We start from the raw sequence: 22,136 nt of genomic DNA, 5'->3' as shown, positions 1-22,136 counted from the left end.
AGTTGACATTTTCAATGATTCTGCCTATTTTCATTGTCTTTGTCTTTTTATTGCTGACCTTCATACCATATCTATTACAACAGCTATTCAATTTAGTCAGAGAATCTTGCAGACTTGTAGCGGATTTATTTAGAAGTATAACATCATCCGCATAAAGCAAAGAGCTGACATTAACATCTCCAATTTTGATATCAGGTTTAATACCACATTCCTTCATAATGTGATCCATATAGATAATGAATAACAGAGGGGATAATGTACATCCTTGTCTCACACCAGATTTAACATTAAACCATCTTCCTGTACTTCCTTCAATTCTAACTGGTCTAAATTAGAATTATTAAATTCTCTTTACAGTCTAGCTTGAAACTTGCCAAACCAACTTCTAGGCTTCCTCTTTCATTCCATTTACTTGTGTCCATTGGAACAGTGTCTACCATTCTGCCCTTGAATAAAGAAATAGTAATTGATGTAGTTGCACTTATTTTTTTTTTTATATTTATCATTATATTTTATTATTATTTAATTTAATTTGTATCTTAAATTTTACTCTTTCCCTCACCAGAGGTCAGGCAAGTGTAAACAGTTAACAAAATAATTATACTACAGCTTACTTATGCATGCTGTGAATGTAGCTTCTATCTTAGTTCATATATACATACTCTCAGTTGTTCAGAATTATGTAAATTATGACTGTATTCAGTTCAGATATTTTTTTACAATAAATTTAAAAAAAAAACTTGCAGAAACCATCCATATTGTGAGACTCAGATTGATCAACCATGGCAAAAAGAATTTTGCACATTACTTCAGCACCCATGCCAATGTTTCATCCAATCCACTTGCTATATTTCACTCAAGCTTTTTTTAATAGCTTTAATAATTCTAACTCATCTCCCTATATTCTCTTGTTCAGTTCCTCCTCACCACCTGGGGCTAATGAGTCTGCCTGGATTATATACCTAACTAGAGTGAACACTAAACATCATAGCTCTCTCTTGTGTATCTTACAATTTCCACCATATTCATTCACTAAGATTATTCTCATATAGCTTATATAGATTATTCTGAAAATGCAACTACGCAAAAATGCTTACAAATTGTAAGCATTTGTAAGCATTTCTTACAAATTTCTTACAAATTGTTAAGATTGTGCACTTTATTTAATTCTCAGAGTTAAATTGTATAGATGACCTATTTTTGAAGTTTTTATGCCCCAAACGAAAGGAATCACAGAGGATTATGTTTGTGAAAGTGAACAATGGTTTGAAGGTCACGACCACTGACATTAGAATGGTTGCAGGATATTGGGGGGTCTCTGACCATGAAAGAAGGAACTCTTGCTGCCCTGCAATGAAGGTCATGACGACTGACGTCAGTGTGCACGTGTGACATTTGGGGGTCTCCGGCCCTAAAACAGGGACCTGAAAAAAAGCAGTATATAGGAGGCTTTAAGAGCATCTCTCTCTCTCATTTTTGCTTTCTTCTAAGGACAGTTCGCAGACCCGACTAGAGCTCGTCGGAATGCACCTGTGGCTACGGGAGCAACAGAGGAATTTCTGCAATGAATTGCAGTTAGGAGTTCGCTCAGTGCAGAAGTAGGGTGCCTTCGACTCGATCCAGTATCATGGCCAAATGGGAATCACTCTTCCCACAAGTGAACCCAATAAGAGACGACTCTTGAGCAGCGCACAGAAGAACAAGTCGGACAGCCTGCAGAAACAGAGTAGGACTGCAAGGACTTAAAGGAAAGTACATGTCGCATTGGACTTGAGTATGTTATCCAGTATTATCAGTAAGGTGCGTAAGGAGAATTGTGATCTTCTGATTGTAACATTCCTAGAACATTAGTGTTGTAGCAGGTAGAAGGAAATTAAGACTGAAGCGTAGATATGAGATAAAATTTTGGGGTGATATAGTAAAAGAGATATTGTAGGACATGGGTCCTTTTCTTTCTCTGTAAATGATTGATTTTTCTTGTTTAAGGTTATGAGTTAAGATTAGATTTAGATTAAAAGTGAGACTGTATAAAGTGTATGGAATAGTGTAATATCTGTTTCAAGTTGCATTAAACATGTTTTGTCTGTTAAAATGAGACTTTCCCCTTATCTTGACTCAATGCACTGTCTTGAAAAAATATTTGAACCGGGAACTAAGAAATAGCCATAACTGTAAAATTAAGCCTTAAACCATTGATAGAATTATCCTATGGCTGTTATAGCTCATCTCCGATGCTTATTAATTAAGAACTTAGGTGGCACAGTCACAAATCAATTTTCCTAAATTCCTTTCAGCGTATGAGATTGCTATTTGTACCTGAGAATTGTCTAGTACTTAGGTCAATTCACTGACAGCATCATCTTATATAGGAGCAATATTCCCCACAATATAAAGACTAATTGTGGGGAATAAATCAAGAGATATCATAAGGGATAACCTTAAGAAAGCATTAAAGTACAATTAAGAGAAAATAAATAATACAAGTAAGAGTACAAAAAGTAGTAAAAGCAAAAATTAATACAAATACGCAAACGTTTACAATGGTGCAACCGTCATCCTTTTACACCACTATCTGCCACATCACCTTGTTTACTCCCCCATTTAAATTTCTGCTTAGATTCAGTATTTCATGACCAATTTGCCTGATTCATGTTAAAATTTCAAGTGAAACTTATAGTACCCATTGTCTCTACAGAAAGCCTTATTTTACATTTCTTCTATTTATGAAATTGAAATTAAGAACATTTCAAAATCAATGCAGAAAAAAAAAAAAAAAACATAAACAACAGAACTGAAACAGTCTTTTTTTTTAATATCCTATAGCATATATATAGCATTGTGGGTAGAGATTGCAAGACAGTTTATTTATGTTATAGGTCACTGTAAACCATGTTACAAGGACTGGCAGAAATGTGAAAGTTTTACTAATATTTAATATTTTAACAATAAATTAAAAATGGCATCTAAATGTAAAGCTGATTCTACTTATTATTATTACGTGACACCTCCAGGTAGTCCAAGGACTCACCGAGGGAGGGTACCTACTCCACAACTCTCCGTCTCCACCACTCAATCTACCAACTACGACGAACTACAATTACCTTCATCATCTACAACAATGCCATCTACCACCGACCACCACCACTAGTATTTTCACAGACAATCACAAATATCTATACTGTTATGTCAACTAATTTTCTGTTATTTCTTTATCCTAAATCCCTGTCGTACCTACTAAGCCTGAAATCTCTAACCTATCTCTCTGGGGCCACTTCTCCTTTCGGAACTCTGACAAAATTTGTTTGATATAGCTGTGCCAGCCAGAGTCCTAGTACAGAAGAATTCTTGTACAAAGAAACCTTCCCAGAGTTCAAGTATTACCTAATCTTGTTAAAGTATTAAGTGCCTATAGAAACTTCGACATTGCAGTCATGGCCTATAACTTTCTTTAATTTGCCCTTATTCACACGTTTGAACTTTAGCGAGTGGTAAAATCAGTCTCATGCTCAGACAAACTCAGACTTAACATGTTTATTAATTATCAAATTACATACAATAAACTTCCACACATCAAAGGTATGTCATATCAAAATTCTAATTCACTAGCTAAGCAATAGGGAACATTCTAATTATCAAATACTCTATTTACATCTCTAGGTTAAATAAGTACACATTCATCATAAAACACTAGTTCAAAATTCTAAGTAAAACTTGCTATTAAAGATCAATTCACATTCAACTAAGTGTTGCATACTCTCAGGCTTTCAGACTACTAGTCCAATATGATTAACACATTACTGAACACAAAAGTCACTTAAAAGTTCTCTTTCTTGTCAATTAGAAATCTGTCCTTCTCTCTTTGCCCCAATACTAATTGTTACAAGAATAAGGAATTTACTGTACATTACCAGTGGCCTGAGAGGATATCGCACTTCTTTTGTCCGTCCTTTGTGGTCAGATGTCTTTCTGCTTTATCGAGTCATGTCCACGTGGAGGTTACGCAAATCGCCATTCCTTGCACTTTGCAGCACAAATGCTCGGCTGTCCTTTTGGGGAACTTTTCCGCTTCTCGCATCGGTAAACTTTTACTGATGGCCCTAGTTGGTGTCTGCCGTCAGCTCACGTATAGCATGCCCGACTCCTTCAGATAGCAACCGGGAAGGAGATTATTTCCAGCGCTGTCGATCGGTCAGTACTCTGCTTGACCACACGAGAAAACAGGAACAGAAAAAAATGGGGGGTTCAAACCCGAGTGAACTCGCTTTTTATTCTTCTTTGTAGTGCCCTCTTTTCGTATTGAAGGATCTCTCATTGTGCTCTCCTATTCACCCCTATGTGATTGCATCACACCTGCTCCTTGAAGAGCACTCATTTCGCCGAATGTGAGTTCAGCTCGCCTTCCATGAACGCTTCCGTTGCGGGCATTATAACTTTAATAATATAATTCTACTTAGACATACAATTTTCTCCTCAACTTTACTTCTTTCTAAGGTAATTATAACAGGTTTTCTTTTATATTTTGCTTTCTTAACTAATAGTACAAGTATTTCTAGCTCAGAATTGTGTTTCTTGTTAAATCTTGAATGAATGACTCTTTTATTGAAAGAGTCCCCATTCAAGATCTAACAATGCCCACGGCGGGATTTGAACCCACAACCTTTTGGCTGAAGAAGTGGATGTGCTAACCACTCGGCCAAACAGGCTGACATCTTCTCATCTAAAAAAAAAAGCAGAAAATTCCTTACATTGAGTAAGAAAGAAAGTAAGTAATGTGACATATTGAATGATGTGAGAGTCATTCTGATGTGTATAAATCATTAAAGTTAACATCCTCTGCAGTTAGAATTGAAGGAAATACATGAAGATAGTTTGATGTAAAATCAGGGATAAGACAACGATGCACATTTCTCTCTCCAATTCTAATATCAGGCTTGATGTCACTTTCTTTCATAATGTGATCCATATAGTGATAAATAAGAGTGGAGATAATGTGCATCTTTGTCTTTTCCCTGATTTTACATCAAAACATCATCCTGTATTTCCTTCAATTCTAACTGCTGACTGACAACTTAAATATAGACTGTGTATTGCTCTGTATAATGTTCCAATTACCCCAGTTAACTGAGTGCTTTGAAAAGCTTTTCTTTGGGTACCTTGTCATATGCCTTTTCCAGATCTATTAAACTTATCTTATCTCTTTGCTTTATGCAGATGATGTTGTATTTCTAAACACATGTAGTGAAAGTTTCCAGGATTCACTAACTAAATGGAATAACAGCTGTAGCAAATTTGGCATATAAATGAGCAATAAAAATACAAAAAAATATGAAAATGAACAGGAGCATAGGAAACTTCAGCTGCATTCTGAATGAAGATCCTATAGAACAAGAAAAATATTTCAGCTATTTAGGCACAGTTTTTAGTGAAGATGGCAGGTTAAATCTGGAAATAGACAACAGAATAAGCAAAGCTGGTATGGTGGGGTAGCCAGCTGAATAAATTTATATGTAATAAGAGAGAAATTAGGCAAAGCATCAAACTAGCAGTATATATACAAGACAGTGTTTAAACCAGTTTTAAGTTATGGATCTGAGATTTGGATTAGAAATAAACCACTTGATCAAAGACTAGAGACCACAAAAGAGGGTTCTGAGAAAAATTAGGGGAATGATTCGCTGGCATCAATGACAGAATCATAGTAAAAATGTAGGCATTTGAAAGGAACTTGACCTTATTAGCATTCAAGAATGTGTCAGCAGAGCTAATCGAAGGTGGTATGGCCACGTAAATAGAATGGGTGAAGACAGGTTATCAAAACAAGTGTTTTGATAACCTGTCTTCACCCATTTCCTCCTCTAGGTCTTTTTCCTGCCAAGATGGCAGGAAAGAGACCTAGAGGAGGACCAAGGTATACATGGATTGAGTTGGTAGTATGTGCCTTAGAAGCACGAAATGCTAGATGTGATAATTTTGACAAGTAATAGATTGATTTGGAAGAAAATTATTGATAGAGATGAATAATAATATAAACTTAACCATTTAGTGCTATCATTTAGTACATAGTAACCTGAATGATGAATAAAGCATTCGGTGGAAAAATGTCATTTGTACTGAAGTAACCAATTTTATTTAAATACATTATAATTTTACCTCAATTTAGAAGATTTTACAATTTTTATGAACTAACCTCTTCATAAAATGAGGCCTTCCTGTATTGTATACCTCATATTCACTGATGTATACGGATAGGTATAAAACACTCAGCTGTGCATATAAATGCAGTGGTGAAACTGTTTGCAGAGTGTATTGTTTATTATAGTGGGCTTTATCTAAATTTACTAATACTTCCTTATAATTCACATGTGGCATCCATGTTTCTGTAATATTTTAATAAGTATGGGGGGAAAAATTATATTCTTATTTGTTGATTCTTCATTTTGTCTAGCTAAAATAATTTTTCTTCGCTTCCTGATTCTGATAAATGTTCCATGTAGCATTTTTTGTATTACCAATAATCTTTTTTTCTTTTTTAAGAAATGTTATAATGTATAAAAGAATGAACTTTGGTTAATAGTCATTTCTTCTTTTATACACACACACACACACACACACACACTTTTTGATTGTTCTCTACTTATATCTCTTTTACTTAGGAGCTGAAGAACAGATTGTTAGTGATTTTAAAACACTGCATGGTGATTGCTTAGAAGCTGCTTTAAATGCATTAATTCAAGCTTCAGGAAAACTTGTTCTGATTGACAAGTTGCTTCCTAGACTAAGAGTTGATGGTCATCGGGTGTTAGTATTTTCTCAGATGGTTCGTTGTTTGGATATACTTGAAGATTACATGGTTCATAAAAGGTAAGTTGATTTTATCATCTTTTTATTCCCTCTATTTTATATAAAATAACGTTATTTATAAAAGATGAAAAAAAAATGCTATTGTATACAAAGTGTGAAAAAAACAAGCTTCTGAATTGGTATAAAACAATAATACTTACATCGTCACTGGATTACAGACTTTTTTACGGATTTTGTTTTTCAGAATACTTCAGTTCACTGGTTTTGAAAATGATACCTGCATCAAGTTCTGTCTGGAACTTGGCAAATATGCCATTGAAGTTATTTGTTTAAGCTTGTTTAAAGACAATTTCAGATATAAAAATCTAAATTTGAAATTGCAAATAATGTTTAATAAATACCACTTCTTTGGAATTTCTTGAATTATATGCTGCCTAAAAATCATTTTCATTGTGTTTCGTTAAATTAATCATATAGATCTAGTAAGTGATAACTTCGAAATTTATATAACAAATTTACACTTTCACTTGCAGGTTTTGAGTAACATTTGATTTCAGTATTTTATAAACTAAATATTTTTCTGTTTGACTTATCAGTAGAGTAGAGTCTGTGTGTGGCTTTCTGCTTTATACAGTTTCACATATGTCTTCATTAACTCTTACACCTCATATTTTACTTCTCTTTCATGGAAAAGAATAAAGCTTGGAAACTTTGGCAGAGGTTATATATTGAGTCAGTACAGATCATTTATTCCTGAATTTCACTATAACAAACTCATAGTTTATGTTAAAAAACGTTTAATTTTCTTGACCAAAAAACTCTGGATAAACTTTTATTGGGATTGTATTGATCAAGTGTATATAATAAACAAGTAAGTTATACCAACTAGTTTCACCAACTAAGTCTGTTGGCATCTTCAGGGTACATAACTGATGTAAGGCACTAAAAAGTAAAAAACTGTTACAAACTAAAATCAACCGATTCCAATTATATTAAACAAAGAACAGAGCGCGTACAATACATTCATAGAGCGTGGATGATCTCACTTGTTGTTAGTTAGGAACGTTCTATAGTTGGCACTATAATTCAGTTCTGGCGAGTTGAAGGATCTGATAAGGGTCTTCCAGATCACGGGCAAGATTAGTCCTTGGTTCCTGTTAAGGTTTTGTGTACAGCGGGCAATTGTTGTGGCCTCTTTAAAAATTCGGGAGCGGAAGTCCTCCTTCATGTAAGGAATTGTGCTTCTATCCCACTCTATGGTACGGTTCGTTCTTGAGAAATGAAAAGCTAAACCCGATTTTTCTTCTCTGTTATTATTGACGTCACCTATATGTTCTTTTTGCCTAATTTCAAGGCTCCTTGAAGTTTGGCCGATGTAATTCAACCCGCACGAGCATGGTATGTTATAAACTCCAGCATATTTGGAGAAAGGATGGCTATCTTTTGGAGATCTTAAGAATTGTCTAATCGTTTCTGTGGGTTTAAAGGCCACTCTTATTTTATGTGGTCTAAGGAGTCTAGCAATCTTATTTGAAACTGTCCCTAAGTATGGAATGACGATGGTAGAAATATGACGTACATCATCTTGTTGTCTTTGTCGGGGTTCAGAGAAAAGTATCTTGTGGACGAGTCTTCGAGGAAATCCATTCATGATAAGGTTGGTGGATATCAGGGATAGTTCTTCCTGGAGGTCTTGTTGATCTGTTGTAAGGAGAGAGGCACAGTTCTTCAACATGTGTACAATACTAAGTTTCTGAGAAATGTGGTGTGAGGAAGTGAAATGTAAATAATGTCCTGTATTGTAGGTTTGCATTAAACTGAGAGGTTGATACCACCATTCGGAAGCTTCTTAATTAAAGTGTCCAGAAATGATAATTGGTTATCTTCAAGTTCTAGAGTGAATTTGATTGTGTAGTGTAGAGAGTTGATTTTCTTAAGAAAGTCGAACAGGTCCTTTTTTGTGTGGTTCCAAACGTTAAAGATATCATCCACGTATCTCCACCATACTGTGGGTTTAGGGTCTGTTTGAGTTAAGATTTTACTTTCAAAATCCTCCATAAAGAGATCAGCACAAGATGGTGAGAGGGGGCTACCCATTGCAAGGCCAGTCAATTGCTGATAGATGGTTTCATTCTATAAGAAAAAGTTTGATGTTAAACAATGATGGAACAGAGAAGTAATGTCTTGTGGGAGCAAACTTCCTAAAATGTTGATCACTTCCTCCACAGGGATGTTAGTGAATAAAGATGTAACATCCAGGCTGGCGAGTAAATCCGTATTGGAGATAGAGATGTTGTTCAGTTTCTCAACGAAATGTTGCGAATTTCGTATATAAGTGTCCGAATTATGGATGTGAGGTTTGAGGAGGCCTGCCAGGTGTTTACATAACAGATAAGTTGGCGAATTGATTCCGTCCACAATCGGGCGTAGTGGTATTCCATTTTTGTGTACCTTAGGAGCACCATATAGTGTTGGTGTTAGTGGATGAATAGATTTCAATCTTCGTTTTAAGTCTATAGACCAGTTTTCCATATGACGTATTAAATCGTTGGTATCATTGTGGTTCTTTTAAAATGATCGCATTTTTCGTTAAAATGGTGATGAAAAACAGTGATAAAACACATTTATTCGAAGAAGTGGACAGCCACGCAGATCAGAGCCGAGTTAGATTCAGTTCATGGGGACTCTGCACCAGCATTAATGACTATTTATTTTTGGATAAATGTGTTTAAACATAGTCATACGTCCATGAGATGAAGTGTGTTCCGAACACTCGCCTGAGGTCACTACGAAGGAAATGATTGGCAAAAATCCATGGTATCAATATAGAATACCGCTGAGTGAAAGTGCATGAGATTGCTGCGATTTTAGGCATCTCAACTGAATGGGTGTATAATAATATCCTGCACGAAAAATTGCACATGAAAAAGCTGTGTGGGTGATGGTGCTACGAATTTTGACTGCCAATCAAAAACACATGTGAAAAGAAATTTCAGTGCAGTGTTTTGCGATGTTTAATTGCAATTCACAGGAATTTTTTGCATCGATTTGTGACTGTAGACGAAGATTGGATCCACCAGTACCCACCTGAGTCCAAGCAGCAGTCAAAACAGCGGACAATGCCCAGTGAAAGCGAAAAAATTGTTTTTTGAGATTCCCAAGGAATTATCATGATAGACTATTTAGAAAATGGTAAGACAATAACAGGAGTCTGTTATGCATCATTGTTGGAATGTTTAAAAGAAGAACTGAAGAAAAAATGACCAAGATTTGTGAACAAAAAAGTGCTCTTTCACCAAGACATGCACCATCCCACACATCGGCCATCACAATGGCAAAATTGCACCAATTGAATTGGTTCCACATCCACCATATTCTTCCATCGTGACCACATTCAATGTGACTTCTTCTTGTTCCCAAACTTAAAGATTTGGCTCACTGAGAAAAATTTTCTTTGAACGAGGATGTCATCAAGGCTGTCAATAACTATTTTGCACAATTTGACAAATCCTACTTTTTAGATGGAATGAAAAAATTAGAAACTCACTGGACCAAATGTGTAGATCTCGATGGAGACTATGTTGAGAAATGAAGGTGATTTTTTTTCCAAAAAATATGTTTAACTTATTTTTTACCAAATTTTTCAAAAAACTCTCGTCTCATTGTCCAGTTCCCCCATTCTGATATTTGCCCACATCACTACTTGATATGGCCTGCTGTTCAAGATCAGCCTCGTATTTTGTGTTGAATACTATGGCTTCTCCTTTCCTTGATTGTCATTGCCTGAATATAACATTTTATATTTATTGCTCAGAAAGATCTCACCAGTTTTTGTCTTTTTTGTTTCAGTTGACCTTATTTTGCTTATCTGGTACTTATTTAAGGACGGGATAAAAATGGACCCACCAAATGAAGGAGTTGCCTTTGTTTGGATGGCAATTGCAATAAGACATAATCAATGTTTGATTATGTCTTATTGCAATTGCCATCGTCTTTACTTTTAACGAGGGATTTAAACAGACAATACTCTGTGGGATAGTGTCTGAACTTAAGTGTATACTCAACAATAACCTCTCCCACTTAAACACAGCAAGCAACACCTTCTTCCATACGCCTACCTAAACATTCACTGCCATCAGCTTATTATCAACTTAGGCAGATGTTCTTTCCCCATTTCGATTATTCCGTTCTCATAATGGAATGATGAGAACTCATTTGGGAGCAATCGTTTTTCTGTGATATTTACTGCATGAGCAGCCATATACTGCATCATGGATTTTGTGATGGAAAATAGAGTTGACTGGCTCACCTTCTCTCTAGAAAAAATTTGAATGAAGCACATGACATATTTGGGAAAATATATAAGAGTAATAAATTCTATTTAGTCTTCTCTTACATGTGTGAAACCATTTTTTTAAAAAAATTACACTATCCACCATTATGCCATAAGAACTGTAGCTGGAGCATTTTGAACTTAAGTAGTCTGTATATTGAGGCAAGTGATGAACTGTCTTTGTCACTTGCCAGAAGTCAACAGCTGACTCTGTTATACATTATGAAAATAAAATTCCCTCTATTCCATTCCACACACGCAACTATTTCTTGTCCATGGTGAGTAAATCTATATCACCTTCATCAAACTGTGATATGACCCTTTGGTTTGCAAATTAAAGCTCTCTTATGAGTTCTAGATATTGGCAAAGACATGTCATAGACACCATTAAATATACTACTGCTATAACACCATCCAGATTTTCTTTCTGCAGTCTACCACAGTACCCCCCCCCCCCCTAATAATTTCTATCACTATTATGGCTGGGAGAATACTTTGGTGGACTGCATAGCAGGGAATGCTATGATTTTGTGCCTATCTACACAGATGGTTTAAAATCAAAGAATCTAATTGGATCCTCTGCTGTCTTCTCTGATAGCATATCTGCTCACATTTCAAAGGAATGTAACAGCTTTACTGCTGAGCTGTATGTGATCTTATACTTTAATCTATAAGATGCACTACTGTGAAAGGTACATTATATATACAGATTAACAAAGTTTCCTACTGGCTATAAGATGTCTAGATCACTAGAAATATCCAGAACCGTCTTGAATTCAACAAGCCCCTCCCCTGCCCGTCCATCTCTCTCTCCTAAATTATCATCAGTGAGCATAGTCATACATATATTAGTTTTATTAAATGTATATAAGCTTTTAAAACACTTTTTTTTTTATAAATTTTTCTGAACAACTTGTTTTTTATCTGTTCATGCCACTTATTTATTACCTTGTGTGTATTCGTGTGCAATGACTGCTGTGGTCTTTGTGCCATTAAATTCGACACAAACAACAATTGTATGCCTCCTGATTTATGTACATCCATATCTAGAAGCAAAGGTAATACATGACTGTTTTGTTCTTACAGTGTATGCATTATGAATTTGTTTTTGTTAAATTCGCAGGTATCCCTATGAAAGAATTGATGGACGTGTAAGAGGAAATTTGAGGCAAGCAGCAATTGACCGCTTTTGTAAACCTGGTAAGATTTTGATTGAGTTCTAAGTTTTTTTAGGAGTAGGAATTATAGTAGAGTAGGATTGGTATTCCAATAAAATAAGAACTATTAACATCTTATCCATTAACTTTAATTTTCAGATACCTTGTGGAAAAGTAGAAAGATTTTATGGTAATTAGCTCTGTACATCAGAGGTTGCTTAATCCAGTGCTTCCCAAACACTTATGGAAGCCAAGGCCCCCTTTGGAAAAATTAAAATATTTCATGGCCCCCATCGAAAAGAAAATTGTAATATAAACATATTATTATAATGTTTATTGTATTTATATTCAATACAATTTATATTCAAGATTTTGCGTTTGTAATCTATTTTGTGTTTCTTATCAATACTTATGAAACCTATATGAATAAGCATATATTTACTAATATTCATTAATCGTCAAAATATGCAAGAAGCGAAATTTGTGAACCAACACCAATGTGTGATTTTTTTCCATTAAAATATAAAAAAGAACAAAAAAGAAATAATTAAAATTAAATTCGTTTCTTTTAAGATTAAAAAAATTAATTAGTCTTAAAACATTTTAAATATGTTTTCATTATTTCATGCCCCCCCCCCCCCCTCAACAAAACTAACAGTCCCCAAGGGGGGCCACGGCCCACAGTTTGGGAAGCGCTGGCTTAACCTGTAGTATTGTGAGTCTCCAGAACGTCGAGAAAAAGACACAAGTTTAAAATTGACTTTACATTTGAATTGAATTTTAAAACAACTCTAGTAAACAAGCCTGTGTCCTGTCATCATCTTTCTCTTTTTTAGTTTTGGAATCTATTTTGTGATGAGTAAGACTTGTGGGAAAGGTCTGAGAATCTTAGAATATCTAACCTGTATTATACTAATGGTTTAGCCTTATTTATATATAATGTGGAGAAATTAACTCTATTGTTGTTATTGAAATTGATTCTGCTGGATATCAGATGAGTATAATTATTGATATCGACAAAACAGAAGTAGCGTAAATAGGTAATAAGGATTAGTGCTCTCTCTTATTTTAAGGATAGGTTGTAATGCAAGTTTTGTTGTGTTTATTTTGCTAGCTGTGTGACTGATATTAATAAAGTGGATAGAATTGAAAATGGCTTCTTCATTGTTCAAAATCTTTGGGTAGATAGTAGAATAGCAGTAAGATAGATCAAAACTAAGATCTACAATGGTCTGTTCTATGTTTTGGAACCAGATTGAAGTGTAAGAGTGATAATCAGAGAGATTATGCTTTTGATCAGCAATGTTTAAGGAGTATCTTGAGAATAAGATGGATTGAATTTAGGAATAATGAGGTGCAGTCAGCCACTTCTTATCACTGCCCTTTGTTATATTAATAACTATCAATCCAGATTTCTAGTAAGTGATAGTAAAAGAAGTAGGCCCAGTGTCCATTCTGATCAGATCCTAAATACTAGTTATTTGAGGAACTTGTATCTAGGTATATCACATTCTTTTGGAAATATGTAAGATGGGAGCTTGCTCCAGAAGGAAAGGATAGCAGTTGAAAGAATGAATGAAAAGGAAGAAAAAATCATTTTGAGTTGTTGAGTTAACCTGTGATTCAGTATTGGATGGCTGCTACATGTATTCTAACATGCAGCATTACTGCATAGAAAATACAGACTTAAATTATACAATAATACTTTTAATACTTAACTGTTTACATTAGCTTCCTATGTATTTTTGAACATATATTGAGCATCCCTTTCATGCCAACTGTTTCATTTTGACTGAAATGATTTATAACGAAATCTTGCAAAAAAAAAATAATAATAATAATTTATTCATAGTCATTTGATCGTGGATTTGTATATATGTATATACTGCATTCTAAATACTAAACTTTGTACGTACATTTTATTTGCTCATTTATATTCTAATAAAATGACCTGTTTTATATAGGTACAAAATTACCGTATTTGCAGGCCTATAAGATGTAACCCCCCCCCTTTTTTTTTTTTTTTCACATTGTTTAGGGAAAAAAACTGAATATTATAATGAATTTACAGTATTTCAAATATAAAGTAATAAGTAGATCTACTTATTACTTTATATTTGAAATACTGTAAATTCTGTAACACCAAAAAGCATACTAATAGAAAGCAATTTCTTGGAAAGAGTCCCTTCATATACATGTTTAGTTCATCTCATTGATCTAAACTGTGGACTCCAAAAGGAAATAAATAGAATAGTTCAACTTGTGTGGAGTGGATCCAGAAAATTGAAAAGCATTTTTTAAAACAATGATGTCCCATTCTGTTTAAAAAGGAAGACATGTGACCAGTGTATACTTCCAGTCATCACATATGGTTGTGAAACTTGGTCTCTAACAAAAGCACTGATAAATAAACTAGCAACAACTCAAAGAAAAATGGAAAGTCTGATGCTAGGCATCACAATAACCCTGCAGAACTCGCAGTCGTAAAAATTGCTGGTACATTCATTACTAGTATGCGTCAAAATGCGATAAAACTTAAAAAAAAAAAAAAAAAAGACTGCAAATATAATACATGATGGTTTGTTTATTTTCAGTTACAGTCTAGAAATTATTGAACAAAGAAAGAAAGAAAGAGAAAAAAAACAACTAAACCAGTACTATACTGACATTGGAATTTGCTGTATCTTTCAGATATAATTTACTTTCAACTCTATCATTCTCATCATCGGACTTGAGTAACATTAGCTGAATCTCTTCAACATATGATGGATTATTTTTCCAGCCATTTTCAACGGTAAATTTAAAAAAAAATAAATAAAAATACTATATTGACATTGGAGATCATTGTAACTCTCAGATACAATTTACTATCAAATATTACACACCTTTACATAACATGTGTTAAACCAGAACTGACCACATAAACGGTGTAGAATATCACTTGTAATATATGCATGCACAGCTAGTCATGACTTCCAAGCTATACACTGGATATGTGTTAAGAATATTTATATTAAACAATTTGTTTGCATCAGCCGCAACCTCTACAGGGTTAAAAGATAAGAAGCCAGACTTATATCACTGACATCATTCTTCACCACGAGCGACTAAAATGGAAATGGGCTGGATATCTATCCAAAAGAGAAGATGAGTGATGGACCACCATACTAACGAACTGGATTCAAAGAATGGAAACAAGGCTTAGCACATCCTAAAAGAGGGTGGAGTGATGAATTGTCAAATTTTGTTGGGAAAAATTGGTCAATCATTGCCAATAGAGACAGGTGGACTTATTGGGCCCCTCAACAAATTCCATTTAAGTACAGAAATCATGGCACCTTCACGATAACGAACAAGAAACATATGCAGAACGCATAATCTTTTCTGTTTATGCATTCGACAGGTGAATGTCCATTTTGGAAAAATGTTACCATTTTTTTATCTGGAAGTGTTGGGAATGTCTGGCAGGATTCATAGAATCTGTGAAAATCCTCCATTCAGAATAAATTTTTGAACCATTTCACCCAGAAACAGAGTAACTCTTTCATACCACATGAGAAATAACAGTCACAGTATTCTTGTTGAGAGGCTTATACGCTGGTTAAACATGATAACTAATATTTAAGTAATTGACAGCGTATACTAGAAATATAAATTAAATAAACTTTAATATATACTTTCCGATATTTCAGCAAAACGTCACGTTGCCATCTTCTTGGGAACTTAATACAAAGACACGTGTACACAAGTACTACATAACAGCAAATGAGAACTGAAGCTAGGAAGCTAACGTTTTCCTAAAGTCCTGATGGTGCCCCCTGGTGGGCTATATTGGTGGTTCTTGACCTTTGGGATGAAGTTCTTCTGATAATTGTTTCCCAAATTTGGGGCAGTCTCATGCATCCAAATTTGTTGAGGTTTGGCATGTTCCTAAGGGCTGAGGCTGATTCCATGAATAGTCTTTCATACTTGAACTTGCTGCGGTGTATGACTGTGGCTTTCTTCCATCTTATTCTGTGGCGAGTATCCAGAGCGTGGTCTGCAAGCCCAGAGTGGCTGTACTGGTGAAATCGGATGTAATCCTTGTGTTCTGAGATTCTGATATTTGCTGTCCTGCCTGTTTGGCCAAAGTAAGACAATTTACAGCTGCAAGGGACCTGGTATACACCAGGTAGGTCTAGGGGAAGTGGTAGAGCTATTTTAGCGCTAGAGAATGAGCTTTCACATACGCTTAATCACGAGCTTTGGTCAGTCCTACATGACGTCTCGTGTACAGCAGCTAACAAAGAATTCGATCGAATACGGAGCCGACATATCAACAAGTTTGATAAATTAATAAAGAACTCGGCGTCCAAACCTAAACTACAAACCAACACTGTAGTTAACCTTTCTTCAGTTATCTTGAAGCCTGAAGCACTCAACGCTATGTCACGTGGTCACAGCTTCGCCGTTGCTCCTAAGAAATTACCGGCCGAGGAATTAATGATCCAAATTGAACGCGGAATTCGCCAACTTCCAAGCCACATCGCCAACGATATTCGATTAGATGTAGCCTGTGTTCTCAAAAAAGCAAAACCTCCAAAATCCAACATATCTATTAGTGAATACAAGTCACTACAAGAATCGAAGAGAAACAAAGAAATAGTGATAACCAAAGCGGATAAGGGGAACGCCACTGTGGTACTCAACCTTAATGACTACACAGGTAAGCTCAAGTCTTTGCTATTAGATCGATCCACTTACCTCCCCATTAATTACAATCCCACCAACTCACAAATTAGAAAACTCCATAGGCTCCTTAAGAAGGTTACTTCTTGGCCTGTGGAGGTTACCAACAGACTAAAACCCTATAACTCTAGACTCCCCCGCATATATGGGCTCCCTAAAATACATAAAGAAAATGTGCCATTACGTCCCATAGTGGATGGCATTGATTCCCCCACTTACAAACTAGCCAAGCATTTAGCCAAAGCGCTCTCACACTATACTGGCAACACACCATCACACATAAAAAACTCAGCCCACTTCAAAGCCAGTATAGAAGACCTTACACTGCAACATAATGACATAATAGTCAGTTTTGATGTCTCCTCCCTATTCACGAATGTACCCCTCAAAGAAACCCTAGAGCTAATCCAAGCTAAATTTCCTCCTGATATCTCAGCCCTATTTCACTTTACAATAAACTCAGGCTATTTCGTTTGGCAGGAAAAATTATACAAACAGATAGAGGGGACAGCCATGGGTTCACCACTTTCCCCACCCTTGGCCAACTTCTTTATAGAGACTTTTGAAGAGAAAGCCTTAAATTCAGCCCCACAAAAACCTACCATATGGCTTCGCTACGTTGATGATGTGTTTGCTATTTGGCCACATGGCCCGGATTCACTCCTCTCCTTCCTAACAACCAACACCCTAGAATCAAGTTCACCCTGGAAAAAGAGGAAAACAATAACCTCCCCTTCCTAGACACACTAGTCACCCGCCAACCTGATGGAACCTTGGTTTTCTCAGTTTATAGAAAATCCACCCATACAGGCAGATACATTCACCAACAATCCCATCACCCCCCCTCACAACAATATGGAGTTATTAAGACACTATTCAACAGGACAAAAATAATCTGTTCAAATGATCAAGCCCTAACCACTGAACTAAATCACATCCATGACACTTTCTCAGCCAATGGCTACCCCCTCCCCTTCACAAAATAGACTACTCTAAATCCATCACCATTCCCTACATCCTAGGCACCTCGGAAAAAATCAACAAAATCCTAAGAAAACACGACTTAACCACTTGTTATAGACCACATAGAAAATTGGCATCACTTATCCACTCCACTAAAGACCAAGCACTTCCCCTAGACCTACCTGGTGTATACCAGGTCCCTTGCAGCTGTAAATTGTCTTACTTTGGCCAAACAGGCAGGACAGCAAATATCAGAATCTCAGAACACAAGGATTACATCCGATTTCACCAGTACAGCCACTCTGGGCTTGCAGACCACGCTCTGGATACTCGCCACAGAATAAGATGGAAGAAAGCCACAGTCATACGCCGCAGCAAGTTCAAGTATGAAAGACTATTCATGGAATCAGCCTCAGCCCTTAGGAACATGCCAAACCTCAACAAATTTGGATGCATGAGACTGCCCCAAATTTGGGAAACAATTATCAGAACTTCAGCCCAAAGGCCAAGAACCACCAATATAGCCCGCCACGGGGCACCATCAGGACTTTAGGAAAACGTTAGCTTCTTAGCTTCAGTTCTCATTTGCTGTTATGTAGTACTTGTGTACACGTGTCTTTGTATTAAGTTCCCAAGAAGATGGCAACGTGACGTTTGCCGAAATATCGGAAAGTATATATTAAAGTTTATTTAATTTATATTTCTAGTATACGCTGTCAATTCCTTAAATATTAGTTATCAACAATCACAGTAATTTCCTAAATACAGCCATTAACAGTTATTTTGACGATACTCTTTAAGAACAAAATCTGCCATGTATGTGTAAGAACATAACAGTTACTATAGGATAATATTATCTATTTACATGAGGTTGACAACTGATTAATATTCGCACTGTTAAGCACAAAAAGTCTTTCTTCCCCCTTTCCTGGGGTGGGGTGGGATGATGTCACTTCTATGCTGGAAAGTGGACTATGATGCAGTCGCCCTGCTCAGCCAGAAGTTGATTCCGTGGATTCCAGTCTTGGTGGAAAAGATCTAAGTTGTTTTCCCTATGGTGGTGATGCTCATGTAGGATCCGACTTCTCACCTTTTGTTTGAAGGCTGCAAGGAGTTGGTCAGCTGCCTCTCTGTGAAGTTGCTGTGCTGTCTGATCTTGTATGTCTGAAGTAGAAGCTGTATATTACTGCTTTCGCGGTGATGAAGAGGTAATTGCAGAATGAATGATTATTTGACTCCACATGGATAAGATTGAAGTACTCCTCTTCTGTATGAAGACTACCACAGGTGAGAGAGCTGCTGTTTCCCGAGACAAACTGATTAATCGGGTGTTGACTGGGCATTTCAAGTAGATATGCTGGACTGTTCCTAATTAGTAGAAGAACAGGCAGTTATCTGAGTTAAATTTTCGCAATATAGTTGGAGTGGGTAGTATGTTGTGCCACATTCTCCACAATCTGCATCAGGTTTGATGGCTCTTCTGCGATACGGTAGGTCCCATTGAAATGGTGTTTGATGAGATGATGCAGGATTTTCCAGTAAAGTGCTTTGGTTCGACTGTTGTGTTAGAGAGCTGTAGATTTTGTTGGTGTTGCTGGGTGGTTGCTTTTCTCCCATGAATTATTAATTTTTATCAGAAAGATAGGCGCTGGATCTTCTGAGTTAGGAGGGCTAAGCCCCTCTTTCCCATATTCCAAGTTTTCGAGCGATTTTGGAAAACGCCAGGTGAGGCTCGGAGAAAGAATGTCATCCAAGATCCTCACGCCTCGCCAGCTCCATGGAGCAAAGAAAATCTCTTTCTGAATGATCAGGTTTCTTACCATAATGTTGTGGAAGATGGGTTCCAAGAGGATTTCAGGAAGGAATGCTGTCTTCACTGTGTGCTGGAGGTTTAGCTTCTTCCGTCTTCGAAGGGCATCTTTGTAGAAGTTTGTCAGATTTACTGGCACATGAGCTGTTGTCATTCTTAAGGTTGTGGAGATATCAGAATAGATATCCTTAACATTTTCAGTAAGATTAACTCTGAATTAAAAAAAAAAAAAAGTCAAGGGAGGGTCAAAGCTGTATAACTGAGAGTTGACCTCCACATAGCCTTTATAGGAATGCGGTATACAAACGAGGATGAACAAACTGAACAAATGCAGATGGGCTGGCAATTTGGGATAGTACATTTGTTGCATACTGAATGGATGGATGCTATGGTGTGGTGGGTAGGGTTCCCTGGCAATGAATCAGAAATTTTCTTCAGCATGGATCCTCCTCAATCTTAAATGAACTGGTGTTTTTCATCATCCATGTAACTGGCCTGAAGCCAATATGGAAAATGTCGCCCTTTTTTATTCAGATGGGTTTAGGAGGACTGGAAGGATCTTCCAAAACCTCATAAAACAACTGTTTTATGAGGTTTTATCAAAAATGTGATATCAGAATGGAATCACTTTGAAGTTCCACGAGCGAGGTATAATACATAGGGATCATCACCAGGTCCGACCAGGAATATCAACAAATAGCAGATTGTCTTAAGTGCCATGTTAGACTCTACCACCTATACCTAATGTGGTATTACAGAACGTGAAAAGAAATCTTGCGCCGCCAAGAAACCTAAATTTTTCAACTGTGAAGGACACCATCCAGCCATCCTTCCACCTGAGTATACCAAAGGTGGAAGGATGAGGGGATGTGGGGAAAAAAAGGCAAAGATAAAAACAGAATAAAGTACATCACATCATAATGTAAAGGGTAAGTAAAGCACCACAGTAGCTGTACTGAAATCCATTTATACTGAGAAGGTGGTTGAGAAGAAAATCTCAAAATATCAGACACATTATTGCCTGTTCCACTATCCCATAATTTCAGCGTACCTGAACTTGATGGTCCTGAGTACTCTTTCAAAGAGGAACCACTTGTCAAGAAAATTTTGGCAAGGGTATCACTTAAGTTAAAAGAGAGAGAGAGAGAGAGAGGACCACCACCACAGAAAAAAGTAGGTAATTCTGTACACATTGAAAGTAAACTAAACTCAACAACTTATCCTGACATCTCAGATTATGTATTAAATATTTTTCCAGGGAAAAGGACTGATGCTAGCTATCCATACTTCCCAAAACCAGTTAAATATAAGTCCAACCAATGTTAAGCCCTCAACCTTTGGGAAACTTTGACAAGTCTGTGGGATGGTGCCACCTTCTCTCAGGGGAGATCATATGGGGCTTGCAACGAGTTTTTGACTTTTGACAAGGAATTAATTTATATAAACACATAGATAAATGCTGATTATCTGGATATGACATTGCTTGAATTGTTTAACTTTTTGTGTGTAACATGTAGCGTACTAATTCATCTCTTTATTATTATTTATTATTGTCTTGTGTACTGTTGTAACCTTTGGGTTGGCATGTGCTATGACATTGCTGTACTTGCTCCAGAAATCACAAACCAGTCATGAGGATCCCGTCTATGCTTATAGTGGCACTACTTAGGAATGTTGAATTGTGCTAGTTAGCACTTAGTTTATTGTCCATCGTGTGTGTGTGTTTAATGTGTGCTACTTTTATGCCCCTGGAAATGCATTGGTGACCAGGGAAAAATATTGCCTTAAGAATTAAATAAAATTTAAGCATTATTATAGGGATTTATTTCTTTGCATTAAATAAGACCATGACAATTTTTTGTGTATTTTTTTTTTATATATATATATAGATTCAGACAGATTTGTCTTTCTTCTTTGTACACGTGCTGGAGGATTAGGGATAAATTTAACTGCTGCTGATACAGTTATAATTTTTGATTCTGACTGGAACCCTCAGAATGATTTGCAGGTAAATATTATATTTTTTCAAACTTAAAAAATTGCCTCTTATTATTATTGCACCAAAACAATATTTATGAGATTATTTTTTTAACTACACTGTCACTGTTTTGTGTAATGTCTTTTGATTGAGAAAGATATATTTGTGCCAATTTTTAGATTTTTTTTAATATATTAATTTAAAAAAGTTGTAAATTTAAGCTGATTGTTATGAACCAACCTTCCTTTGTTCATCATCTCATTCCGAATGCATCAATTTATTTATTTTTTACACTAAGAGTATGTAAATGTAATGGAATTGAATTGCAGCAGTGCCTTTTCTGAAAGAATTGCTCTAATAACAATT

At 36.0% G+C, this 22,136-nt stretch overlaps 1 protein-coding gene across 1 annotated transcript in view; it reads left to right on the top strand.

Annotated features, from left to right (window-relative positions):
• kis (chromodomain helicase DNA binding protein kismet) overlaps positions 1–22,136 on the top strand; it is a 945,984-nt gene that overhangs the window by 349,923 nt on the left and 573,925 nt on the right. The window contains exons 20-22 of the mRNA XM_090408660.1: positions 6,654–6,861; positions 12,258–12,334; positions 21,682–21,800. Coding sequence (XP_090264786.1) covers positions 6,654–6,861; positions 12,258–12,334; positions 21,682–21,800 — 404 coding nt within the window. The remainder of the gene's footprint in view (positions 1–6,653; positions 6,862–12,257; positions 12,335–21,681; positions 21,801–22,136) is intronic.

Source organism: Typopeltis vanoorti, chromosome 18 (genome assembly GCF_054136105.1).
Source record: "Typopeltis vanoorti isolate ZY-2024b chromosome 18, IOZ_Tvanoo_1.0, whole genome shotgun sequence".
Lineage (NCBI taxonomy): Eukaryota > Metazoa > Arthropoda > Arachnida > Uropygi > Thelyphonidae > Typopeltis > Typopeltis vanoorti.
The sequence above is the reverse complement of the archived record's forward strand: the minus strand, read 5'-3'. Positions and strand labels throughout refer to the sequence as shown.